The sequence below is a fragment of the Pseudoliparis swirei genome, chromosome 20 (genome assembly GCF_029220125.1).
Source record: "Pseudoliparis swirei isolate HS2019 ecotype Mariana Trench chromosome 20, NWPU_hadal_v1, whole genome shotgun sequence".
NCBI classification, from domain to species: Eukaryota; Metazoa; Chordata; class Actinopteri; order Perciformes; family Liparidae; genus Pseudoliparis; species Pseudoliparis swirei.
Genome location: NC_079407.1, coordinates 23,968,087 through 23,995,647, shown reverse-complemented (window position 1 = coordinate 23,995,647; position 27,561 = coordinate 23,968,087). Strand labels below are relative to the sequence as shown.

Genomic DNA, 27,561 nt, shown 5'->3' with positions numbered 1-27,561 from the left:
GGCTTTAGAAATATTTTTCACGAGGAAGGAATTTCTCGCAATAGATTTTTCATAAGAAACACAGAAGGTAAACATAACTCCGAAGAAGCTATTACTTATTTGCCTCAAGTTGCTCTTTAACTGTCTCTCTCTCCGTCTTTATCACCAGCTCCTCCAAATAAAAGCATATCTCTGAGTCGGACAAAGGGATTCAATCCCGAAAAATGAGAATAGTGCAAGAATAATAAACATGGAGGAACACGACGCTGATACGGATGTTCAAAAAGTTGACTATAGAAATATTTTTCACGAGGAAGGAATCATCTCTGCCTTTTGTTCACAAGAAAACTCCTAATAAGAATAAATATAAATACATATGAATAATTTGCATCAAGTGTTCTCTCTGTCTCATCAGTATATCTCCGAGTCGGACGAAGGGATTCGATCCGCCAGGAGAGAAGAGAGGTTGAATCTGTTCTCGCTGGACCCCGATACCCTCGTATGTACAGAGTGTCTTCATTGTTTTCCTATTTTTCTATTTTAACAGTGTACAGTTTTAAACTCGCATAACTTACCCTTATGGCACCATGCATTGTTGTGTTCTCACGGATGAATTTATTGCACCGTTCACAGGTTCTGAGGAGCCCGCGGACCGAACACTCGTCAGTTGAGAATGCAGCCGTGCGTCCGTTCGAGGAGAAGCTGGGCCGGAGGTTCATGATAACCTGCCGGTCGCTCAGTCTCATGTTACAGGGCTGCATCAACGAGAGTGAAACTGGACCGGTCACTAACGTGAGCGTTAGAAACATTTAGTGCTCTTTTTCTTTTTCACACTTTCAATGCTTCAAAACTGACTTTGGCAATCATAAGTTTCATTTGAGTTACATTTTGAGGGTTAAAATTATGATTGAAATGTATGGGTATGGAAGATGTATGTAAATATATATATATATATATATATAAAGAAAAATAATAAAGAAAATAAAAAATTATATATTATATATAATTCTTTATTTTATTTATTCTTTTTCTTTATTTCATATTAATTATCTGATTTATTTGATAATAATTTAGAATAGGAATATATAAGCAAAATAATCAAATAAATCAGATGATTAATATAAAAAAGTATATATATATATAATTTCTTATGGTAATAATAATTTAGGATAGGAATATATAAGCATTTTTGCTTCTACCTATACCTTTTCAGTCTTTCTGTTTTGTATATTATATAGAATAATATTGTATTGTATTACAATGATTGACTGAATAAAATACACAACTACAACCACATTTAAATACACGGTAAAACATGTTTGAAGGGGCTTATTTTTCTGATTGAAGTTTTTTTAAGTTTAGTTTATTAACTGAACCCACCAGATCGAACCCTTCTTCGTGTCGCTGGCTCTGCTGGACTTGCGAGAAGGGAGAAAGGTGTCCGCCGACTTCCACGTGGACCTCAACCACGAGGCCGTGCGTCAGATGCTCGGAGGCTGCTGCAGCGGGACGGGCGCTCCTGCCACGGGGGTCGCTGGCGTTCAGGAAAATGGCCTGAGCTCTCCTCCTACGGATAAGAAGCAAGGAGACTGTTCCCTCAGCGTGGACCTGGAGCGCTGGCTCTCCTTTCCCAAACAGGTACAAGGATGTCACTGAGATGTAAGAACCATGCATTCAACTCGTCTTAATACGCCTTTCCCAATGCTCTCCACGTAGGCCATCTTCTCCGTCACCAACCCCCACACGGACATCGTGATGGTGGCGAGAGTGGAGAAGGTGCTGATGGGAAATATCGCTTGTGGAACAGAACCGTATATCAAGAATACGGACTCCAGCAAGGTCAGACATCTTTTCATTGTCACTTTTCCATCAATATTTGACATCTTTGACCCACATTATTACATAGACACAACAACACGGAGCTGAAACTTTTTGTATATATCGTCTTATCTCTTGAAGCAAGCTGGGAAAACCGGCTCGTAAATCACGTCTGTTAGGGCATGTAATGTATTCTAATGCACTCTTAAGAGTTTAATGCATGGCATATACTAAATGCTTTTCCTGTAAGGCAAGCAGAGTTCACCTTCAATGCTTAATGTCCGGTCGACTCGTTAAGACATGAGGTTTTTCCGACATCTCATCCAAGATATTTCCTGGTTTCCCCCTCTGGCTGGGCTCCATGTGGTCCTTTAAATGGCTTATAAGTGAATCACCAGACATTCAACCTGGAGTCAACAACCTCTGGTTTTAGTCTGGCACTCTTGTCTATAGGTCAACTAGAAATTTTAGGGCTGATCCCAGCCCCATTCGTATTTAAAAATATCAGATGTGGTGTCTTGCCGCTGACTTCCTGTCTCTGCTTATGTCTCTGTAGACGGTTCAGAAGATATTGAAGGCCAACAAACAGTTCTGTAGTAAACTGGGGAAGTACCGGATGCCATTTGCCTGGTCTGTCAGGTCAGTGCCCCTCAGTTGTCTAAACATATTTTTTTTTAATGCATTTGCCATGTTTATCTCCACAGGATCTAATCGTTTAACACGTCTCTGTGTGTCTGACATAGGTCGGTGTTTAAGGACAACCACGGGGCGCTGGACCGAGAGTCTCGATTCTCGCCTCTCTTCAAACAGGAGAGCAACAAAATTTCCACGGATGACTTGATAAAGCTCGTATCCGAGTACAAGAGGTAAAGCGTGTGCTGTGTGCGACGTGTGTGTTACAGTCGGGGTCGGAAATACACGAGGGCAGAGGGCAAAAAATGCCCCCATAATTTTGATAATTTAATCGCGTTTTGTTTTTGTTCTGTTTTGTGTGTGTCCTATCGGTATTGCCTGTACTAGGTACACACAAAAAAGCAATAAATACAATTTTGAATTATAAAAAAAGAAAGGAATAAGTTATAATTGTAAATGGTTGTTTAAAAAAAATATATATAACAAGAAATAACCACAAAGAAATAAGAAGACAATTGAATATGATTGTCTGATTTATCTTTTCTGTTTGTTTTTTGCTCAAAAAGTTTAAGAAAACACTTTGACTCTGTAGACTACTGCCTAATAGTCTTATTAATACCATTTTTATGACTATTGCTCATATAGTTTAAGCCTAAATAGATATATTTATTATTTTTTAACAAAGGTTAAATGTTATTTCAAAAAGTGCCCCCAATTTCTTTTTAAATGCCCCTGGAGTTCAGTCAGTGGGGGCAAAAATTGCCCCCGAAAAAATATGTACATGTCCTACCCTGGTTCCAGTGTGTATGTGACTTTGGCTCTTCCAAGGCAGCAACATTTATCACGATACGTAACTCTGACAGGGCTGAGAAGACCAGCAAGCTGCAGACCATTCCCGGGGCGCTGGAGATCGCAGTCGACTACGTTCCGTTGGAGCATCCTAGTACGTCCGCTAATATTAATCTGATTTTAATAAGCGGTGCACCGTGTCATAAATCTGTGTTTGTCTGATGTCGTGCTGTGAGGAGAAATAAGGACGCAGCTATGTTTTCCTGTCATGCATGATGTGCTTCTAATAATCTTATCAATAACTACGATCCGTGTGAGACTCTCGGGGAGGCCCACACACGGACCGTCATGCCCAAATATGGCACATTATGAGATGTCATGTGAGAAAGGGCCACATTTAGAAATGTGACTTTCAAGACATGTTGCATGAAACATTATATGATAGTCCCCTCTCCTCGGCCAGGGGATTGTAACTCTCTCTCGTCTTCTTCGTGTTGCGTTCAGACTGCGTGACGTCCTCCTGTGTGCCGGTGAAGCCCTTCGAGGAGCTGAGCAAACACCAGCCCACCGTGGAGGTGGAGGAGTTCGTCCAGGACACCACCAAGTTCACGCAGCCGCACCGCGTCTACAGGAACCACATCTACGTCTATCCCAAACACCTCAAATACGACAGCCAGAAGAGCTTCGCCAAGGTATATAGCGTTGGAGCTTAAGCGTTGTTTGAGAGTAGCCTTGAATAGGGATGGGGATCAATTTTGTTTTATTCCGATACTTTAAAAACGATACTTAAAAAAAAAAAAAAACGATACTTTAAAAACAAAACTTGAAAAACAATACTTGAAAAACAAAGGATAGTTTAAAAACAAAGGATACTATAAAAACAAAGGATCCTTTAAAAACGCTCCTTTAAAAAAACGATACTTGAAAAACAAAGGATAGTTTAAAAACAAAAGATACTTTAAAAACGTTACTTTAAAAAAACGATAATTTCAAAACGCTACTTTCAAAACGATACTATAAAAACGGTTCTTTAAAAACGATACAAAAACAATACATTAAAAACGATAACAGTGCCTGAATTGATTAAAAAAATACTAAAAAAATATAAATACAAAACGACAATCGACGACATAAAGAAACGTTTTTTTATTTATTTATTATTATTATTTTTATTTTTTTAGCGTTCTTCACTGTTTTAAAAAGTATACTATAAATATAAATAATTCAAAATACGTACCACATTGGCATCGGTTTTCAGTACCCAACCCTAACCGTGAATCCAAAAATCACTAAACGTGCCTCTTGTTTTTTTGTTTTTTTACATACTTCATATTTTTCACAGTTTTTTGTTTGTGGGCAATAGTTAACGTTACAATTGTTCTCTTTTGTTCCCAGGCCCGTAACCTTTCAGTCTACGTGGAGTTCCGAAGCTCCGACGAAGAAGTTGCCAAACCTTTAAAGGTAGAAAGCGATCCCAAAAAGAACTGCCGATGAGACATTTATTGGCTTTTTTTTTTACGACTTAATTTTCTCCCCCGTGAGAAACTAGCCGAGCGTTAACCCTTTTTTTCTGTTACCACCATTTTTTTTCTTCAGTGCATCTACGGCAAGCCGGGAGGTCCGGTTCTCACCACGGTGGCCTGTTCCACGGTCCTGCATCACTCCCAGAACCCTGACTTCTATGATGAGGTAAATGGGCGTGGAACAACCATCACATCAAAAATCAAACGGAACCTGAAACTGGATCGACTGCTCGTCATCAGCAGGCTTTAAAACATGAAACGGGTGTTCTGGAGAGAACTCACCTTGTGGCTGTTCTGTCCCCAGGTGAAGATTGAGCTTCCTACTCAACTTCACGAAAAGCACCACCTTCTCTTCTCCTTTTACCACGTCACCTGTGACATCAACGCGAAGACGAACGCCAAGAGGAGAGAAGCCCTGGAGACGCCAGGTGAGTCGGTGGCACATCTGGAGCTGTTAATATCGTGATATGGTTTTCCTGTGCAGCGACGGGTCGTTTTTTGGGGTCCATTCATCGCTCTCTGTGTTTTTCAGTGGGGTTTTCCTGGCTGCCTCTCCTCAAAGATGGCCGCCTGTCATCCCAGGAGTTCAGCGTGCCCATCTCCTGTAATCTGTCACCCGGATACCTGGCCATCAAGGAAGCGGGCAACACCAAGGTGAGACGTGAGACCCAGCATCGGACATGGGGCGACAGAGCCCCCCCCCCCCCCCTCTGGAACTTTCCATTTAAAAAAAATCAAAAATCAAAACCCACCTGTTCAGAACTGCCTTTAATGTGGGATTGTTTATTTTATTATTGTATTGTTTTTATGGTCATTTTAGTTACTTTTATTTGATAGATTTTCGGATGTTTTAATAATGTGATGTGCAGTGTCTTTGAGTACCGTGAAAAGCGCTATATAAATTAAATGCATATTGTAATATGTGATTGTTTATTTTATTGTTTTTATGTTAATTTTACTTACTTTTATTTGATAGATTTTCCGATGTTTTAATTATGTGATGTACAGTGTCTTTGAGTACCTATATAAAGCGCTATATAAATTAAATGCATATTTATTATTTTTATAATTAGAGGAAGGAAAGGGAAAAGAAAGGAAGATGGATACGTATATAAATATTAGACTATTTTTTTGATGAATAATGAAAACGTTAATTCCTGTGAGAAGAAAGGTAGTGGATACACTGAGTGTTTTAAAGAGATTAAACATGGCTGCTGCCGTCCACTCTGTCTTCATTTCCCAGAATGCAGCCGATTTGAAGTGGGTTGATGGAGGAAAAGCCATCTTCAAAGTGTCCACCAACGTCGTCTCCACAGTGTACACTCAGGTAAAACCGCCGCCTGGGTTCCTGTCGGCTTCCCTCGCTCTCTTTGTGTTGTTAATGGTTCACTGATACTGTGATGAACCGAACCTAAAGAGAATCAATCATTGATGCGTCGCTGGTTTCAGCCTCAACATCCTTGTTAAAGTGAGCGGGAATGTGGACGACTCAGCTTAAAATGAATTAAAATGAATGGGGTTTTCTTGTAAGGAATTTCTAAATGGACATAAAAGGACATTTATTATTCCTGAAACCACTTAGAAGGATCATATCAGGGGGATCCGGAGGCTTCAGTCACAACAATGTCCTCCAAGCAAAATCTGAACCTCTAAATGATCTCAATTGCGTCCTTTAGCCTCCAGCTATCAAATCAAATCAGCAATGTACATTTCCATATAATTCCATATGATTTATTATCATTCGTATAATTTAGTAGGATATTTTTTTTCAACATACAGGCACGTTTAACCAGGAAATACCTCATTGAGATTAAAACAGTGACAGACAATTTTTTTTTTTACAGAATAAAAGATTTTTGTTTAGATCACAGCATGAATAAAACCAAAACTAAGACTCAAGTTATCATAACCCAGTTCACACAGGTGCGCATACCTCATCTACAACCAGATGAACCTTCCTCCAACTCTTTTAATCTATTTTTAGAAAACACCGAAAGAGAATTTATTCATACATTTTATTCTTATTTTCTATGTCTTGAAATGGGGGGGGCCTAACTTTTCAGACTAATTCTATTTATGGTAAAGATAGCTATTTGTAGACTAAATCAGTGGCATGTCCTTATTTATAAGGCTATTCTTAACGTACTTCCATCTTATCTTTGTGCGTTAATTCATCAGAAAAATCCTGGAAGCTACCGTCTTCGCTCTGTGACACATGCACGAGGCCTCCTCTTGTTCTCTGGCCCTAACGTCCGTCTAGAAATGGGAAAAAGATGGTTTTAGGTCTTTGCTGCAGACTGATCTGGGTCTACGGGAACCGGTTTCTCTTTTAGAAAAAGTATTTTATTTAAGAGAAATGTGACATCACACTGCCAATAGTTTGAATCTTGGCTCGAGTTGGTGTCATAAAGTGAATAATGGTCATACTGGAGAGCGCTGACTGACGGCGGTCAGTCATCCAGACTCATCTCTCCCTTTAGTGTTCTCTCAAGCGAACGGCGTACGCGCGGTAAACAATCGATTCGATTGGCTCAATTGAGCGAAGCTATATCCGTAATAACCGGATTAGCTACGCTGTAGATTAGGCCTATTATTTATTCTCATGAATTTATCATAAATTGGCTTTGATTCTTTGTTTTGGTTTTGCTTGAATTGAGGATTTTAGTATCACTTTTAATGACGAGTCAAAAAAATAAGATAAACACATTTTTAGATATAAGATATAATGTGACGTCATTGTGTCGGAATTTTTGTTAAAGCTAAAGAGAAAATATGTGTGAAGATGATAAAAAAACGCATATTAAATAGATGCACATCTCGCTACGACTGTAAAGTCTTGCTGCTGCAACAGGACTTTCACTCCACTATATATTGTATTATCCTCCATCGTAAACAGTCAAATCAAAAACATCAATGAGCTTCGTGGTTATTTTATGTGCATTTTGAAACTATTAAAAAGTACTTAAATTGTTTGTACCAAGGCTAAGAGAGTGGAATTGAAAGTGACAGTGAGTTGGTAAAGTTTGACATTTGAGGATAAACTGTTGAAAAAAAGAAACATTCCACTAAGTATTAGTGCAGATGCTTATGAATATGCTGATGTCCATAGTTTATTCCCTCTGTGCCAGGACCCCCACCTGAACCGATTCTTCCAGCAGTGCCAGAAGAGAGAGCCGGACATCTCGCAACCTCCCACCTCCAACTTCATCAACTGCTTGAAGGTCAGAGGAAAGGCCTTGTATCCACCAGGAACAAAGCGCTGCCACATGTCTAATCCCTGGAACGATGCTGCACTCTGTGTGCCAAACATCGTTGTGTTTGCCATCTTTGTGGTTTGTGTTTCTTATTTATTTCCACACTTCTTCCTCTTCTTCTGTTCCGCCGTCCTCCAGGGTCTTCTCAGCATGGAGAGGATCCCGGTGATCATCCGATTTCTGCCAGTGCTCTTCAACCAGCTGTTCAAGGTTCTGACTCAGAATGACAACGATGAGGTCACTACTGCCACCACCAGGTAGGCGGTGGTACTACACCATCCACAAGAGCAGAACACGTGTTAAAGCACACAGTGAGGAGGGATGTGTTTAAACTTCGTGTTTCAAACACCGCACCCCGTTTTTATTGAGTGCCGACGCATCCCTAGCGGACGACCTGAACTCATTTTATGCACGGTTTGAGGCTAGCAACAACAGCGCTAGCTCGCCGGCTAACAACAACACCGTTAGCGTAGCCGAGGTGAGTTCTACCGCTGGGGATGAACACACACTCTCTGTGACCGAGCACAGTGTGAGGAGGGCTCTGTTGAGGGTGAACACCAGGAAAGCTGCAGGTCCAGATGGCATATCTGGGCGAGTACTGAAGACCTGTGCTAACCAGCTAGCTCCAGTGTTCACCACAATATTCAACCTCTCCCTGGCTGAGTCCGTGGTCCCCGCCTGCTTCAAGAGATCCACTATTGTCCCTGTGCCCAAGAATGCTTCTCCAGCATGTATGAATGACTACCGACCGGTGGCCCTCACCTCGGTGGTCATGAAATGCTGAGAGGCTGATAAAGGACTACATCTGCGCCTTCCTCCCTTCCTCCATGGACCCGCTGCAGTTTGCTTATCGCCCAAACAGATCCACGGATGATGCTGTCTCCCAGGTACTGCACACCACACTCTCTCATCTGGACAGCCAGAGGGGGCTATGTGAGACTGCTGTTCATTGATTATAGTTCAGCTTTCAACACCATAGTCCCTCCAGACTGGCCGGCAAGCTGATTGAGCTGGGACTGAACACCCCTGTGTGCTTGGATCCTGGACTTCCTGACCGCCAGGCCACAGGTGGTCAGGGTGGGCAGACACACTCCAAATCCCTCACCCTGAACACAGGATCCCCAGGGTTGCGTCCTCAGCCCCTACTGTACTCCCTGTACACACATGACTGAGTGGCCAGGTTCAGCTCATACACCATCATCAAGTTTGCGGATGACACAGTGGTGGTGGGCCTGATCTCCGACAACGACGAGAAGGCCTACCTGGAGGAAGTTGCTGATCTGTCACTCTGGTGCCAGGACAACAGCCTCATCATGAATGTCACCAAAACTAAGGAGCTGATTGTGGACTTTAGGAGGGTACAACAACAGAGGACGTACTCACCACTGGGGATTAGCGGGACTACTGTGGAGAGGGTGAGCGGGTATAAATACCTGGGAGTCCACATCACCGAGGATCTGACATGGTCAACAAACACAGACACTCTGGTGAGAAAGGCAAGGCAGCGCCTCTACCACCTCAGGCAGCTGAGGAAATTTAAAGTTTCCCAGAGGATCCTTCAGTCCTTCTACTCTGGAGCTGTAGAGAGCGTCCTGACAGGAAGCATCACAGCCTGGTTTGGCAACTGCTCCGCTCAGGACAGGAAGGCTCTGCAGAGAGTAGTGCGTTCGGCTGAGCGCACTATTGGAACTACACTCACCACCCTGCAGGACTTGTACACCAGGAGGTGCAGAACCAGAGCCGGCAGGATCATGAAGGATCCTCACCACCCCAACAACAGACTGTTTCAGCTGCTGCGGTCAGGCAGGCGCCTCCGTAGTCACGCTGCAAGAACAGAGAGACTGAGACGGAGTTTCTTTCCTCAGGCCATCAGGATTGTGAACTCCGACCTCACCAGGACCCCCACATAGACCCACACAACTGCCCCTCTTAGGCACACACACACACACACACACACACTTACTGTAAATATTGTGTTGTTTTTTATTTGTAAATAGTGTGTACTTGTTGCCCTTGCACATTCCTGCTGAGCATTGCCACTTTCATTTCACTGCACACCCTGTGTGTGTATGTGACAAATAAAACATCTTGAATTGAATCTTATTGTTTCATAGCCGAGATCTGCTACGGAAGAGAAACATTGTCAGTGTTGGTGATTGGTTGATGATGAAAGGCTGTAATAAATACAACTGTCTGTTGTCCCGTGTCTGCAGAGTGCTGGTGCACATTGTTGCAAAGTGCCATGAGGAAAACCTGGATCACTACCTGCACTCCTACATCAAGGTATAATAACATATATTCCAACAATACAATGGTGTGTTTGTGTGTGCGTGCGTGTGTGTGTGTGTGCGTGTGTGTGTGGACCAGCAGGAGTGGGGCTCGGGCCGCATGCCCAGAAAACTGTGCAAACACAAACAGTGAAGCAGGGAGAGATGAAGAAGTGGAAGAAAGGCTGATTGGCGATCATATTCAGCTCAATCAGAAAACACAGTTTGTTTTAAGGGGTTAAATCGGCGAGATGATTAGAGGAGAGAGCCGGGGGAAACAGAGTCCTTTCATGTCGGCCGAAGTGAAGGAAAACTGCCGCGCCTGAAGAGGCGGTGGCAAGAAAAATATGAAAAGGTGGGAGGAGAGGACGAGCACGGCTAATGGAAGCGGGGTTGCCATAGTAACAGATTGGCATGATGTTCAGTTGCAGCACAGAGAATACCTGTGTGTGTGTGTTCAATGAGAGGGAGAGAAATGAAATGGGGATTCAATTCACTGTTGCATGAATTGATTAGTGTGCAGGAATATTATATGAATCAAACCGTAGATGGGTTTTTCATATAATTAGCGAAATGGAAAATGTTTCAGGTTTCTGTACGCTGTAAGTCTCTCTGTCCTCGTGCATCTCGTGTGTGTGCATTATATAGAGTTGAAACCATAAATCTATAATTAATAAACCGATGAATAGAAAATGAATCGGCAAGTATTCGGATAATCTTTCATTTTTTAGGTAATTCCTTCTGGAAAAAATGCCCAAACATTCCCCACAATCAACTTCACGATCGTGAGAATTTGCTACAATTTATCTAGTTTATATCTCTTCTAACTGAATCTATTGTTTGTTTGATGCACAACAAAACATTTGGGCTGTAGGAAATTGTGTCAGACACTTTTCTTTTTAACTTTTTATAGACTATTAATCAGGAACATAATCTGGTGGCCTTGGGGTTAGGACTAACCTGTTGAATACTTGTGTATTTTATTCAGTCAATCATTGCAATACAAGAGATAGATAGATAGATATATACTTTATTAATCCCCAAGGGGAAATTTGTCATCACAGTAGCAGCACCAATAAACTAAACACACGAGAATAAAATATAAAATATAAAAAACAGGGATGAAAGATATAGATGTATACAAGTGAAAGATATAGATGTATACAAGAAGTATACAAAGTAAAATATAAAATAAAATATATATGTATATATACAACATATATGCATACACAATACAATACTAATGACTGCAGTGTAAAATTAAATTAAATATTAAATATTAAATACAATGTTATTCTATATAATATACAAAACACAAAGAATGAAAAGTTGTAGGTAGAAGCAAAAATGCTTATTTATTCCTATCCTAAATTATTACAATCAAATAAATCAGAAAATTAATATAAAATCTAGAAAAATAATACTCAATATTTATTGATATATATATATATATATATATTCATACTCTGGTCTATGTAACATCCCAAAACCTAAATTTACTTTCATATAAGACATAAAAAAAGATTACATTATAATTTAAATAATATTTTTTGTGTGGGATTTGCTTAAAAAGTGACTTCAACCTCTATCAGAATAGTTCCCGATTAAGTTTCCTCCAATCGACGTATCAATAATGAATAATCGACCAGTCATTGCAGCTCTAGTTAGGACCTTGAATCTCGGCGTAGATCTTTTGTATCTTTTGTAGTTAATAATCATTCTCTCTCCTCGTGTGTAGTACGTGTTCAGGTCAGAGGCCCACGGCTTCAGGACGGTTCACGAGGAGCTGGCTAAGGGAATGACCTTTGACCTCAAGAGCAACGAGCAGACAGCAGTCAAGAATGTCCTCAAGGTGCGTCTCTTTCCTCACGCTTCAGTTTGATTTAATTTAAAACGGAAAGCTTTTGTTTATTCCTCTAAGGTCCTAGAGGAACGCAAATCAGTGCAAAACTCAAACAAACAAAAATGTTTTGATGATGATTAGAGGGAAACTATTGGCGCGAGACTGACCTTGCTTTGTCTTCCCCTGGTTTCAGTTCTCCTGGTTCTTCTTTGAGCTTATTGTCAAATCCATGGCGCAACATCTGCTTGATTCTGACAAGGTGAAGGTGAGGTGACGCACTCTACTCATTGTTATTATATTGCTTCAGTGACAGTTCCCTTTCCATTTGTATAATCTGACGGCGACTTCGTGTTTTCCTGCAGCTTCCGAGGCCTCAGCGGTTCCCCTCATCCTACCTGAGCCGCGTGGAGACGCTGGTGGAGACGGTGTCCGAACACATCTTCTGGAAAAACAAAGACCTGGCGGAGGAGACGCGCTGCGCCAACTTAGCCGTGGCGGCTTTCGTCAAGGTGGGGAGCAAGATGTGACAGAAATGTATTGCCTGACGATAGTGAGGCGTACTGATGTTTCCAGAATTTCTTTTATTCATGTTCAACCATGAGCCTTGTTGACGAACATACATTTAAGAGTTTCTTTTTCCATTTTAATTTCCAGAAATCACTGTAAGAGCTATATTGAACAGATACAACCGAAATGAGCTCTTGAGTGTAAACATAAATTAGATGACATTCAAATATACATGTGCTTGTGGACAAATCACAACATTTTCTCTTCTTAAAGGGAACATATAGCTAACATTTAGCATTAGCATCTTATCACAATACATTTTACAAGTTAATAATAATAAAGTCACTAAACATGTCGTCAAAGCCCAAATAAAACACAAAGTAACGTGTTCCCGTTCCAGCTCGGTGCTTAACAGTTCAAAGAGTAAGAAGAATACTCATGAACACTTTTTTACGTCAGCTAACGTACTTTTTGCGAAGTCAAGTTACGAGATTTACTTCTACTTCCGGTCTCGCCGGAAAAGCTTCAAAATAAAAGGACCTAAAACATACAAAGGCACTTACAAATTAAGGCTTGTGCGAAATAGTCAACATATTAACAGAACCTTTTCAGAGTAATTTACAAAGCATACTGATGTTTCCAGAATTGCTTTTATTCATGTTCAACCATGTGCCTTGTTGACAACATACATACTCATGAACACCTTTTCCTTCAGTACACCGTCAGCTAACGTACTTTTAGCGAAGTCAAGTTACGAGATTTACTTCTACTTCCGGTCTCGCCGGAAGTACTTCAAAATAAAAGGACCGACAACAAACAGTCACTTACAAAATAAAGGCTTACAGGAAATAGTCACCATATTAACATAACCTTTTCAGAGTCATTTACAATATATATAATATAAGCATAAATAATTAATGAAATGGATTTACAATGATAATGTTGCATGAAGAAAGGGACCACGTGAACAAACAGTGCATACTTTAAAATGCTCAATGCCAACAAGTTGTTCCCTCTCTGTCTGATCAGCTGATGTCTCTTGTCTGCCTCTCCGTAGCGTTGCTTTACCCTCATGGACCGAGGCTTCACATTCAAGCTGATCAGCAACTACATTAACATGATCACTTCAACGGACAGCAAGGTGAACAAATTAACGACTTCATTTTAATTAAATTCGGGGGGGAAACGGCAACGAGACGTGTACACGCAAAACATTCATGCATACATATTTTTTATTTGTCGGAACAGGTCTTGTGCGAGCTGAAATTTGAGTTTTTGAGAGAGGTGTGCAACCACGAGCACTACATCCCTCTCAGCCTGCCGCTGCCCTCCGCTCGCATCGCGGGTAAGAGCTTTGAGTCGCACGCCACAGTTTTAGTGACGCCAGTGTCAATGTGGTAACTTTCATACATCAAGTGGCTCTCACTCTCATTTGTCTATTAACACTCTGTCTCTCTCTCTCGCTCTCTCTCTCTTCCTGGCATGTTCCTCTAACTATGTGTCCATGTCAGATCATACATCTCCAGAGCCACAAAGTACTCATGGTAAATATGTTCTTTGTAATGTTGCGTGTGCTACGGTTGGATGATGATGATGATGATGATGATGATGATGATGATGATGATAATGAAATTCATGGGGGAAAAAATGGCTTGTCACATTATTTTCTCACAGTAAACCAGATTTAAATTATATTGTTTTTGACACGGATTCATTAACTCCCTGATGGAAAGCAAATATTGGCACCGGTGTTATTTAAATCACGCGCAGCTCCAGTTAATTTCTGTTTAAAATGGAATCCTTTTAAAAAAATATACATATATTTATTTTGATTTTACAAATTAACAAGACAGGACTTTAAGGATGCAATAAAAAGGGAAGGGAGAAAGAAAAGGGGAAAGAAAAACAGACCAAAAAAATAAATAATAATAATTGGAACAACCACAGCAAATAACACATCACCAGTCTGAAAACGTGAACCTTTCGATGCCCGTTTTCTCCTCAGTGTCGGTGCCCGAGTACAACCTGACGGGAGAGTTCTGCAGGAAGCACTTCCTGACCGGCCTGTTGCTCCGGGAACTGGGGCTGGCGCTCCAGGACGAGCAGGACCTGAGACACCTGGCGTTGGCCACGCTGAAGACGCTCATGGCCAAACACTCGCTGGACGCACGCTACGCCACCAAGGTAGCCGGCGCAAGTGTTTCACAGGGGGAGGAAACTTAACGTGGCGTGAACAATGAGTCATGAGCTCACGGGAGAAACATTCCTCCTACGTGACTCGCACACACACATTACACACTGACGTGTGATTGTTCGAGGCAGCTGCTTCATAATGAATGCTGGGAAGTGTCCAGATCAGATCCAGTCAGTAATCTCTGTTCAACAGAACCACAGCACAACTTGCAGGGCGGTTGGAAAGACAGTGAAAACCAAAAATGTGTGCCAAATTAAAGGGAAATCGGGGTTTCGTTAAAAGGCCACGGCATTTTCTTGGCAGGAGATATTAAATATGATGTAATTTAATTGTTTTATGGACTACTGAACGACTGGGGATTTGTATTTCCAGTGTAAGAGGATTTTACAAACAGTTCAATCCAGTTTATTTTGTACAGCCCAATATCACAAATTACAAATTTGCCTCAGAGGGCTTTACAATCTGTACACATCCGACATCACTGACCTTTGACCTCACATCGGATCAGGAAAACTCTCAAGAAATTGAAGAAAAAAAAGAGCAGAAACCTTCAGGAGAGCAACAGAGGATGGACAGAATAGATGTCATGTGACCAGAATGAAGCGTTACATAGTTACATAAACACATTCAATGAATATGACAGAGTGTATGAATAGTTAGTAATAGACATGGACCACGATCCAGACCTCCACAATCCAGGAAATATAAATAAAGGTATCAATACTGGCTTGTTGGTTGACTGGATGTGGGATTGCAAGATGACGAATATGCACACATCTTGTGAATGCAATATCCCTTTTTTATTGGCTGCCCTTCCAGGAGAAGCAGGCCAGAATCGCGTCCCTCTACCTGCCTCTGTACGGCCTGATCCTCGACAACATGCCTCGATTCTTCCTCAGGGACGTCTTCCCCATCTACTTCACTTCTAGTGACCAGGTAGGAGGAAAGAGGAAGGAGGAAGTAATTCCCTCCTGCGTACTGTACTGACTGTATTGTACATTTCTGCGGTGTTTGATGTTATGCAACGTTGTTCTAATATTCATAGTTTGAGCTCTCATTCTTATGACGACATGTTACCGACTGAATTACAATGATTTGAGGAATGTATATTCATCTGAACACCATGTGACACCAGCATCCTTCACGAAGGTTTCTGTGCTCATGAGTACTGTGCTGCATATGAATCATCCTGCCCAGTTGAGCTAGAAGTACTACAATGCAATGGGCAATTATCATAGAACTTTGAATGTTTACTTTTATTATTAAATAAGTAATCATTGTAATAATTGGTGATTCGAATAAATAAATAAAAAAGAGTACAATGAGAAAACTGCATTAGACTTTTTTTTCTTTTTCTTGCTTGCCTTCACGGATGCTGGTGTCTGATATCTAATTGAAATAATAGCCCGGATTATAATAATAATATTAATAAGCCTTTCCCCTGTCTGCACCCCTACCAGGGCTCTCGAGACGATCTCAGTGTCGGAGGCGGAGGCGTCGTGGCGGGAGGCGTGATTCCTGTTACTCGCCATGGCCACTCTGTGGATGCTTCCTTCTCCAAAGAAGTCCTGAACTCCATCACAGGTAACGGTGTGTGACCCGCTTGTATGTAGCTGGCTATCTATATTTCCAGTATCTATATAAAAATACTGTGAATGATGCTGACACCCCTCCCATCCCCCCCCACACCAGCCTTTTCATCCTTGGCAGTTGCCACGGGTAACCAAGCGGACTCTCGGGGTTCTCTCATCAGTGTGGACTCCAACCCGAGCAACAGTGACAGGAACAGTGAGAAGATGGACGGATGTGAGAAGGTGAGAAAAGAAAAGAGTTAATAAGCCTTTACTGTTTTATGACGCATACATATTTATATATAGATATCTATATTTAGAAATATTTATATATTTTGTATATATATTTATTTATATATGTTTATATATATTTAATGTATATATTTATGTGTGTATATATTTATATATATTTATGTATATGTATATATATTTGTGTATATATTTATATATATAAATATGTATATATTATTATGTAGAAATTCATATATATTTATGTGTATATATATACAGTATATATATATGTATATTATATATATATTTATATATATTTACGTAGACATTCATATATATATTTATGTATAGATATATCTATATACATATACAGGACTGTCTCAGAAAATTAGAATATTGTGATAAAGTTCTTTATTTTCTGTAATGCAATTAAAAAAACAAAAATGTCATGCATTCTGGATTCATTACAAATCAACTGAAATATTGCAAGCCTTTTATTCTTTTAATATTGCTGATTATGGCTTACAGCTTAAGAAAACTCTAAAATCCTATCTCATAAAATTTTAATATTTCCTCAGACCAAGTAAAAAAAAAGATTTATAACAGCTGAGTGTTTGTCAAGGCTCAGGAAACCCTTGCAGGTGTTTCGAGTTAATTAGACAATTCAAGTGATTTGTTTAATACCCTACTAGTATACTTTTTCATGATATTCTAATATTTAGAGATAGGATATTTGAGTTTTCTTAAGCTGTAAGCCATAATCAGCAATATTAAAAGAATAAAAGGCTTGCAATATTTCAGTTGATTTGTAATGAATCCAGAATGCATGACATTTTTGTTTTTTTAATTGCATTACAGAAAATAAAGAACTTCATCACAATATTCTAATTTTCTGAGACAGTCCTGTATATATATATATATATATTTGTCTTCCTCCATGTCTCACTTATACTGCTGTAATACCAGCTAAAGAAATACTGAAGTTCAGGTTCAGGATCATATTTTTGCAATGTTTAAGGCCAGCCGGGGACCTTTTGTTGAACGTCATCCCCTAAAGAAAAAATAGTCCAACACCCACACTTCCCGGACCAGGACCCTATATATTTCTTAATACAAAATACAAAATAAGAATTGTATTTCTCATATTGCATGAATAAATGTGTCAGTTCATATTTCTATATATTTTACTTTCCCAACATTATGTTTCCAAACCCTCTGCACATTTCCTGGAATACCTGAACCTTGTATTCATGTATTAAAGATGAAGAACTCTGAGGACATGACCTCGCCGTCCTCAATGGCAGCTCAGTACCAACAGTACATCTCTGACTGATGTTTCTCCTCAGTTCGCGCGGCCCCAGTCGCTCATCGGCTACGGCTCCCGCTGTGACAAGCTGGACCAGGCCGAGACCCGCAGTCTGCTCATGTGCTTTTTGCACATCATGAAAACTATATCTGAAGGTGAGAAATTACTTTCACACAGTCCAACCTACAGCCTTTGTCGAATTGTGTTTAAAAAAATGCTAATAATCCGTTATTACATTGACTATTTACACGTTTCAATCACTCCAGTAGAGAAATACTGACTCTACAAAAATGTTCTCTGGCATTTGGCCTTCTGGAACCATCTGCTTAGCTATGTGACACGAGGTCTTTGCTTCCTGTTTCCAGATGTGCTGGTCTCCTACTGGCACCGGGCCATCCACCAGGAGATATCGGACTTCTTTAACATCCTGGAGTGAGTGCTCTTCTCTTTATTGTTGTGTATTTCATTCAGTCAATCATTGCAATCTCTTTATTGTTAATCATTGCAATATAATACAATATTATTTTATATACTATACAAAACAGAAAGACTGAAACGGTATAGGTAGAAGCAAAAAATGCTTATATATTCCTATCCTAAATTATTATAATCAAATAAATCAGGAAATTAATATAAAATATATAAAAATAATAAAGAAAATATAAAAATATATGTATATATATATATATATATTATTTTTTATTTTCTTTATTAGTTTTCATTATTTTATATACATTTTCTGGGGAGATATATATATATATATGTATCCACAAAATTCTTTTAGAAATCCTTTATGAAAACCAAAAATGAGTTGATCATTCTTATATCCATTTGAACGTTGTTCCATAATCGGACTCCTACAATAGAAATACGTCTTCTTTTAATCCCTTTTTTAGCCTTTTGTACAGTAAGCAAACATCTCTCAAATCATATTTACACTCATGTATTGAAAAAAAAACGTTGTACACAGTCTGCCACGGACTGTTTATGACCACCGACTGGTGATCCTGAGCACTGAGTGAACAAACACATTGAGACCGATGGGGGACAGGGGGATGATGGGAGAAGAAAAAAGGGGGGAAATCTAGCCAGAAGGGAAGAGATAAAGTAATGACACAGCAATAGAGAGAGAGAGAAGAAAAACAGGCTGTAATTCCAATGAGGGCTCCTCCCTCTCCGCTGAACAGTGCAGTTAATTAACCGCCTGTTTCCTGTTGGTGTCAGCATCTAGACTGGGCTGTTTCAGTTTTGAGCCAATGCACTTAATTTTGTCCTGTGTTCTTAACATTTAAAAAAACGAGCACACCCCCCCACCCCTTTCAACCAAGATATCGCTGCATTGTTCTCTTCCTTCAGGCTGTGTCTGCAGCACTTCAGATTCCTCGGGAAACGCCACATAGCCAGGTGAGTCGTGGGCTCCCTCCCGCCCGCCTCCCCCGACAAAGAGGCGGACCGGGGCTCATCATTGTCATGTTGCATACATGGAAACGTGCTTATTAACTCCACATACGTGTTGCAGCACACACACCCAACCCACACACGTCCTTTTAATCATGCGCACACGGGAATGCACACAATGTGCAAATGCAGCGATGCACACACACACACACAAATGAATCGGACACAGTGAGGCAGAAATACTAAAATGTATTCTGTATGCGTGTGCACGCTCCGGAATGTGGGAAGAGGTAAAGGGGGAGAGAGAGAGAGAGAGGGGGGGAGGGTGGGGGGGGGGGACTCCTGGATCTTGTTGTTGAGAGAAAAGCACTGCTGGATGTTGTACTGTCGTAGTTGGCAAGCACAGGATGGGGGTTGATAGTGTGTGTGTGTGTGTGTGTGTAGTCTTACTGAGCTGAGCCATTGGCACAGCTAGGCTCCTCCATCTTCTGGTTCCTCCCAGCTAATTAAATTAGCTCTCTTTTTCCTTTCAGCAATAAGATGCTGAGATGTAAGCCAACACACGGCTGTGAGAACACATTGCTGTACTGTGTGTGTGTGTGTGTGTGTGTGTGGAGGCATTGAGAGGACAAGGATAGCTGGAAGCCGAGCTCGTGTCGTTGAGCCCGTCTGTGGCTGCGAGCTTCTTAACATCGGTCTCTCATACGAGGCCGCGGGGGATTCACGGCTCACACCTGTGTCTGTCTCGGCGTCTCTCTCTCCGTCGGCTCTGTGACGCCCACTGGAGTCCAGGAGAGACGTGTCACACTAGCGTTGTGTAGCCAGCCAACCAGCTAGGAGGACCACAGGTCAGCCAGTCAGTCAGACAACAATCAGCCATCGCAGAAAGGTTGTTTAAAATCCCTCCATCATATATACTGTATTTTTTATTCTTTTGTCACTTACATTTTTTTATTCATTTAGACATATTAACATGAAACAAATACAAAAATGTCAGACATAAAAATATATATACACATACATGACTTTTTTTCGTCCCGATGTGCATGCGAGCTCTGCGGCGCGCGACACGGAGATCGGAGTCGTGTTAACGCGACACGTAGAGACAGAATGACATGCTGCTGGTTCGAGACGACCAACAACAGACGGATTGGAAGCTCATTCTGCGCATGCGTTAAATGCGTTAAAAAAAATTAACTAATTAATCCTGTAATTTAATCATAACGCGTTAACGCGTTATTTTTCACAACACTAATATATCTATACATATACACATATATACAGTATATATATATATATACACATACATACATATATATACACCTCAAACCGTGCATAAAATGAGTTCAGGTCGTCCGTTAGGGATGCGTCGGCATATATCCACATATACATACACATACATTTATATATATATATATGTACATATATATATATACACATACACACACATAAAACATGACAATGATATATATATATATATATATATGTATATACACATGCACATACATACATACACATACATGGTCCCTTTTTTAAAATAAAGATAATAATACTACTAATTTGCTTCATTGGGAATGTGTGGATGTGGTTTGATCAAATTTCACTAAAAGAAACAAACCCAAACTTCTCATTACAAAGCGATAAATAAGTAGTCGGGGGCCTTTTAGGGGTCAGCCGGTGTAATCCCAGACATTCTTCGCTGCGATGCTTTAAAGGAGCCGCACTTCCACGAATTCAGAACGTGCGTTGGACTTTCAGCTCAGATACAGAACACACTCGTGCACAATATGCTCTACGTGACACAAACCCGACATGACTCATCATGTTCCCTCCCTGTTGGACCTGCTTCTGTAGTTCCCCACCACAGTGCATGCCCCCCCCCCCTTTGTGCACGCCGCAGCTGTTAATGGATCTGACACATTATTGATGTTCCGTCGCATTAAGTAAACCCTTTCATGTGTCATTGTGTATTATTCATGCGGCTGCTGTGTGTTGGCTGTGTTTGCTCTTTACATTCTGCCACGCCGGTCGCCTCCATTGATGTTGCACGTCGACCTTGCGGACCCACTCGTCTCCTTGATTTGGGCTCACGTCTTTCTTTTTTTTGGGGGGGCCGGCCGCGGCATCGTGTGTCGAGTTCGGCTCGAGCTTTCATTTAGACATCGTGGGAATGTATCCGATATGTCGGACATCTGTTTGTTATTAAGGTGATTTGTGCCGCAGCTTTAACATCTCCACATCCCAATCGCCTCCCCGTCCACCGCTGATGAGCTCCAGCCGATATACTCTCCACTTAAAACTCTCTAACATTGACACACTATTCGACTAATGGCAAACTAAAAAGCCACTCTGCTACGCCACTAACCTTTCCATCCGGCCGACCTGCCTCTTTGATCTTTCTCTTTTGACTTTTAGCCGCTCTCATCCCGTCAAGGGCGAATTGGAGATCCTGTATGCTTTTAGCATTTCATTAAGCCTTACAGGAATACAAGCTAGTTGCTATAAACATGCAACGAGATAACACACAATTGCAAAACATATACACTACCATTCAAAAGTTTGGGGTCATCCAGACAATTTTGTGTCTTCCATGAAAACTCACTTTTATTTATCAAATGAATTGAAAATTGAATAGAAAATATAGTCAAGACATTGACAAGGTTAGAAATAATGATTAATATTTGAAGTATTCATTTTGTTCTTCAAACTTCAAGCTCAAAGGAAGGCCAGTTGTCTAGCTTATATCACCAGCATAACTGTTTTCAGCTGTGCTAACATAATTGCACAAGGGTTTTCTAATCAGATATTAGTCTTCTTAGGCGATTAGCAAACACAATGTACCATCAGAACACTGGAGTGATAGTTGATGGAAATGGGCCTCTATACACCTCTGGAGATATTTCATTAGAAACCAGACGTTTCCACCTAGAATAGTCATTTACCACATTAACAATGTATAGTGTGTATTTTGATTAATGTTATCTTTATTGAAAAAACAGTGCTTTTCTTTGAAAAATAAAGACATTTCTAAGTGACCCCAAACTTTTGAACGGTAGTGTATATCTTGCAATGTGTACATTTACGCGACATTGATTGCAGGCATGCTCGGCTATTAGCATGCCCGCTAACATAGCGAATATCACTGACTAACGATGGACGCCAAACAATGACGCTCTCAACTAGACTGACTAATGTTAGCTTTGATGTGATTGGCTCGTGAACAGGAAGCTAGCAGCGGCAGTAAAGCTGGCCCAATCCAGCCAGGCCAATGGCACCCTGAAGGGCTCTAACCACCCCTCCCAGTCCTCTCATCCCTCCAGCCTCTTCCCACAATGGTAATCACCCTCCACCAGGAGAAAAAAAAACACCTGTTGGCCACGAGTAAAACTATCTAAAGAGTCTTCGGTTTCTGAAATTGTTCTTGATGTATAGTGATTGGCTGAAAATGTCCATATTTTCTTTAATAGCTAGACAAACGGCAGATTATTTTGAGTACAGGTACACTTAGATTCCAGTGAATGCATTGTTGCCCCGTGTCTATGCATCATTGTGTTGTCCATGTGTTAGACTGTCACTGTGTTCTCCGCATGCCCCTCCTCATACCTCCAGTGTTTGGTGTGATTCGTCCCCGTCTCTGTCCCTCCCATGTGTTAATAGCCTCCCGATAACGGCATGTCCTCGGGACATGGTTGCCATTTATGTTTACCTTCCTACTGGAATGGAGATGGTTTTCCTCCCAGTTTAGATGCACATTTACTGCAGTGTGATTTTATTTATTTGTTTAAATGAGTATCGGATGATCAAACCGCTGATCCCTCCTGTTGCCTCCAGGATGGCGACATCCGGAGGGGAAGGTCACCGGCACGCTCGATCCCAAACCATGCCCATCATCAGGAGCAAGAATGCTCTCGCCAACCCCAAGCTGCTGCAGATGATGGAGACGGGTAACACACACACACACACACACACACACACAGCATGTGACAGATGAATATAAAGTTGACTGACATGGATTTGACTTTTTGATATCTGATCTCGTTTGTTTTTCAGATGGGAATATCCACGACGGGGACAACCTGAGTCCGACGGATATCGAGGCAAACTTGTCCACAGAGGTGGCCCTCACGGTGCTGGATGTCCTGGAGCTCTTTGTTCACCACCACAAGGTATTCGGTCCTGAATCTACAGTTCCCACCACACTCCTACTGTGTGTGATCTATTTTCTATTGTTAAGAGGAGTCTTATTTCAATCTGTCCTTTGTATATTCAGTATATATTGTATTGTCCTGTGAATATCATAGTAGCGAAGGTTATACCAGTAGTCTACTTAAACAGTCTAACAATCTACATTCTTGAACAAGGGGTTTTAAAATCAGTTTTATTTGTGTTTCTTGAAGAAGAAGAAAAGAAGAAAGACACATCTACTTTCTTTTGGGTGTAGAATGAGAATGCATTGCATTGGAAATCATGCAAATGTTTCATTCACATTCTAAAACCAAACTAATGCTACTCTACTGCCACCTGGTGGCCACAACATATATATATTCTTTTCTTTATTGTCTTTAGGTGAAACCTTTCAGTTGAAACTTAAAACTAAAACGTATTTTCTGCTTTTTTCTCGATACAGAAGCAGCTGTTGCTGGATGAAGGCCAAAATGTACTGATGAAGAAGGTGCTGGACACCTACTTGCTCTTCTTTCAAATCAACCAGTCGACCGCCACTCTACGGCATATCTTCGCCGCTCTCAGGCTCTTTGTACAAAAGGTCCATAGAGCTTCATGAATGAAGATTGAAATCGTTTTTCCTCACGTGTGTATTATTCATCTTCATCTCTCTCTCTCTCCCTCTCTCTCTCTCTACATGTAGTTCCCCAGTGCGTTCTTCCAGGGTAAGGCCGACCTGTGCGGCTGCCTGTGCTATGAAATCCTCAAGTGCTGCAACCATCGCTCCAGCTCCACCCAGACGGAGGCGGCCGCCCTGCTGTATTTCTTCATGAGAAAAAACTTTGAGTTCACCAAGGGCAAGTCCATCGTCCGCTCCCATCTGCAGGTCAGTGAGACCCAAATGTGTCGTCAGTCTTGTGTTGTTTTTTCTTGTTGTTTTTCGTCACACTGTCCTCACCCGACGCTCCTCATTCCGAATCAGGTGATCAAGGCGGTGAGCCAGTTGATAGCAGACGCTGGCATCGGGGGCTCCAGGTTCCAGCAGTCCCTGGCTATCATTAATAACTTTGCCAACGGAGATGCACCACTCAAGGTATCACCAGGTTCTTGGTTTTGTTGTTGTTGTTTTTATCATTCTTTTTAAAATTAAAAGTAGGCATCAATTAGATTTTTACAGATGTCTTTCAGACAATTGACATTGCATGTGCAGATTTTTAGATTGATGCTCGTTTTAGTTGCACACATATTTAGAGCAAGAAGTGTAAAACAACCAAAAAAGAGACAGAATGAAACAAAAAATGAAAATAAAACAATGGATATCTGGGGAGTGATCTATTCTCTATTGTACATTCATTGATTTATGAAAATAAAATCAGGTCTATGAGGTGTTACGTATGTAACCCGGTTATCTGGGGTTTTAAGCACAGCTTTATTATCAATGATTATTATATTCACCGTGTTATTCGTTTCTATTTTCAAATCCCCACGACTTTTTTTCTTTTTCTTTCTGCAGAACACTCCGTTCCCCGCTGAGGTGAAGGACCTGACCAAGCGGATCAGAACGGTTCTGATGGCCACGGCCCAGATGAAGGAGCACGAGAAGGACCCGGAGATGCTGGTGGACCTTCAGTACAGTCTGGCCAACTCCTACGCCAGCACCCCCGAGCTGCGCTGCACCTGGCTGGAGAGCATGGCCAAGGTTCACGTCCGCAACGGCGATCTCTCAGAGGTGAGAACGTGTTCAGGGTGGACCTACTCCAGAAAACGTATGAGGGTCCACGTGGCGACCCTATGCATATGTTCACATTGTCACAGCGCCCCCTACTGGCTCCACTGGACTCCCTCGAATCTGCTCTAAACTTGTCATGCTTGATAGAATGCTTGAGGATATCAGCAAGCCTAATTTTCACGTCGTCAAAGCGCCCCCTACTGGCCAAAGCAAATCAGCCTAAAACACATCAGATTCACATGTAAACTTCTCGTAGAGACACATGATGCATGTACGTGTTCACATTGTCACAGCGCCCCCTACTGGCTCCACTGGACTTCCTCTAATCTGCCGCAAACTTGTCATGCTTGATCAAAGTCACGTTCTGAGGATATGACGAGCCTAATTTTCACATAGTGATAGCGCCACCTACTGGCCAAAGCAAATCAGCCTAAAACGCATCGGATTCACATGTTATTTACATGACGTGGCCTAGACTTCACGTAGAGACACATGATGCGTGTACGTGTTCACATTGTCACAGCGCCCCCTACTGGCTCCACTGGACTCCCTCAAATCTGCTCTAAACTTGTCATGCTTGATAGAAGTCACTGTCTGAGGATATCAACAAGCCTAATTTTCACATAGTGATAGCGCCACCTACTGGCGAAAGGAAATCAGCCTAAAACGCATCGGATTCACATTCTACATGACGTGGCCTAGACTTCACGTAGAGACACACGACGCATGTTTGTGTTCACATTGTCACAGCGCCCCCTACTGGCTCCACTGGATTTCCTCTAATCTGCCGCAAACTTGTCATGCTTGATAAAAGTCATTGTCTGAGGATATAGACAAGCCTAATTTTCACATAGTCACAGCGCCACCTACTGGCGAAAGGAAATCAGCGTTACGTGATTTTTTTTTCTTTTTCCATCAGGCTGCCATTTGCTACATCCACATCTCCGCCCTGATTGCTGAATCGCTGAAGAGGAGAGGTGAGCGCTCACACACTGCTGCCTTAACCTTCCACTCTGCACGTGTTTACGGATGTGCGTGTATTATTAAATGGCGCGCGCGTCTTTGCGGACGTGGAAAAGTCCGACCGTGGCCATCTTCTGTCAAACGGCCTCTCTTTCTCTCTGCTAACATCACAACTCTCTGAGATCACTTCAACTTCCGGGCATCAGTCCTTCATCTCACCATGTGTGTGTGTGTGTGTGTGTGTGAAAGTGAGCATGCCGGTGACTTGAGAGTGTTTTCTCGTGGGGAATGAAGATGGATTCTTCTGTTGCCCACACATGTCTTCCATGGCTTCTGGTAGAAATGGAGATTGCACGTTGCTCTCCGCTTCCTCACAGCATGTGTCAACCTCTTCGCTGCGGCGTCTGACATCTTTTCGCCATGCGCTAATAGCTCGCGTAGCATGACATGAAAGATGATTGGCGAGCCTTGTCCTTGAGCATAATGGGACCTTGTAAACCTCGTCCTCCTCCTCCTCCTCTTCCTTCCCTCCTCCTCCCCTCCTACCAAACAGGCTACTGGAGAGCTGACAAGGCCAGGATGTCCAGTGTGTCCTCTGGAGAAAACCCTGTCTTTAACTGTAGCTCCTTACTAACCACCTCCCGAGATCAAGACAGTGAGTGTGTGCGCCTGGGGGTCCGCTGGGTGCTGTGATGGGGGAGCTCAGAAGATCAGGATGGAGAGACGAGGGAGTGGGAGGGAACCACTGGGGTTTTGATATTGACATTGGTTGGGAGTTAAGAGCACTGGGTAGCAGTTTAAATGCTTCCCAGCCCGGTGTTGAACACGGTTAGACTAGATAGTTAAATACCGCTGCTCTGGCCTTTTAGGATAATTGTGTCCGATTATCACAAATTAACTTTTTGTCCCTCACGTCTCGCGAGGTAAGATGTTCGGTGTCACGAAGGTTTGAGATGCTGTCATTTGAATTTTTTTTAATTTAGTCTGCACAAATCGTACGACTTTTGACCAACGCTTGATCATAAAAAAACAGTTCATACGTTTTGGATTTTTGATCCATGTGTTTTGTTTTCTGAATGCTAACAAGCTGAGTGTAAATGAAGTGTAAATGAAGTGTAGATGAAACGTAAATGAAGCGTGAATTAAGTGTTAATGAAGTGTAGATGAAACGTAAATGAAGCGTAAATGAAGTGTAAATGAAGCGTGAATGAAGTATAAATTAAGTATAAATGAAGCGTAAATTAAGTGTAAATGAAGCGTGAATGAAGTGTAAATTAAGTATAAATGAAGCGTAAATGAAGTGTAGATGAAGCGTGAATTAAGCGTAAATGAAGCGTAAATTAAGTGTGAATGAAATGTAAATGAAGTGTAAATTAAGTGTAAATGAAGCGT

General features: G+C 41.4%; 1 protein-coding gene across 6 annotated transcripts in view; it reads left to right on the top strand.

Moving 5' to 3' along the window:
• The window catches only part of dock10 (dedicator of cytokinesis 10), an 87,938-nt gene that overhangs the window by 49,389 nt on the left and 10,988 nt on the right, over window positions 1–27,561 (top strand). For 3 of the 6 annotated variants that reach the window (XM_056440718.1, XM_056440714.1, XM_056440716.1), the window contains exons 10-47: window positions 395–478; window positions 613–771; window positions 1,363–1,617; window positions 1,696–1,818; window positions 2,354–2,436; window positions 2,541–2,663; window positions 3,294–3,373; window positions 3,724–3,911; window positions 4,615–4,680; window positions 4,816–4,908; window positions 5,047–5,170; window positions 5,275–5,396; window positions 5,986–6,069; window positions 7,871–7,963; window positions 8,135–8,253; window positions 10,210–10,279; window positions 12,002–12,115; window positions 12,300–12,371; window positions 12,469–12,615; window positions 13,671–13,754; window positions 13,862–13,958; window positions 14,125–14,157; window positions 14,619–14,797; window positions 15,627–15,743; window positions 16,268–16,397; window positions 16,500–16,621; window positions 17,956–18,070; window positions 18,281–18,347; window positions 19,272–19,319; window positions 22,538–22,648; window positions 23,145–23,257; window positions 23,364–23,479; window positions 23,941–24,078; window positions 24,181–24,363; window positions 24,460–24,570; window positions 24,991–25,206; window positions 26,126–26,183; window positions 26,723–26,824. In XM_056440718.1, coding sequence (XP_056296693.1) covers window positions 395–478; window positions 613–771; window positions 1,363–1,617; window positions 1,696–1,818; window positions 2,354–2,436; window positions 2,541–2,663; window positions 3,294–3,373; window positions 3,724–3,911; window positions 4,615–4,680; window positions 4,816–4,908; window positions 5,047–5,170; window positions 5,275–5,396; window positions 5,986–6,069; window positions 7,871–7,963; window positions 8,135–8,253; window positions 10,210–10,279; window positions 12,002–12,115; window positions 12,300–12,371; window positions 12,469–12,615; window positions 13,671–13,754; window positions 13,862–13,958; window positions 14,125–14,157; window positions 14,619–14,797; window positions 15,627–15,743; window positions 16,268–16,397; window positions 16,500–16,621; window positions 17,956–18,070; window positions 18,281–18,347; window positions 19,272–19,319; window positions 22,538–22,648; window positions 23,145–23,257; window positions 23,364–23,479; window positions 23,941–24,078; window positions 24,181–24,363; window positions 24,460–24,570; window positions 24,991–25,206; window positions 26,126–26,183; window positions 26,723–26,824 — 4,339 coding nt within the window. The remainder of the gene's footprint in view (window positions 1–394; window positions 479–612; window positions 772–1,362; window positions 1,618–1,695; window positions 1,819–2,353; window positions 2,437–2,540; window positions 2,664–3,293; window positions 3,374–3,723; window positions 3,912–4,614; window positions 4,681–4,815; window positions 4,909–5,046; window positions 5,171–5,274; window positions 5,397–5,985; window positions 6,070–7,870; window positions 7,964–8,134; window positions 8,254–10,209; window positions 10,280–12,001; window positions 12,116–12,299; window positions 12,372–12,468; window positions 12,616–13,670; window positions 13,755–13,861; window positions 13,959–14,124; window positions 14,158–14,618; window positions 14,798–15,626; window positions 15,744–16,267; window positions 16,398–16,499; window positions 16,622–17,955; window positions 18,071–18,280; window positions 18,348–19,271; window positions 19,320–22,537; window positions 22,649–23,144; window positions 23,258–23,363; window positions 23,480–23,940; window positions 24,079–24,180; window positions 24,364–24,459; window positions 24,571–24,990; window positions 25,207–26,125; window positions 26,184–26,722; window positions 26,825–27,561) is intronic. The other 3 variants (XM_056440717.1, XM_056440715.1, XM_056440719.1) reach the window with 2 other exon arrangements.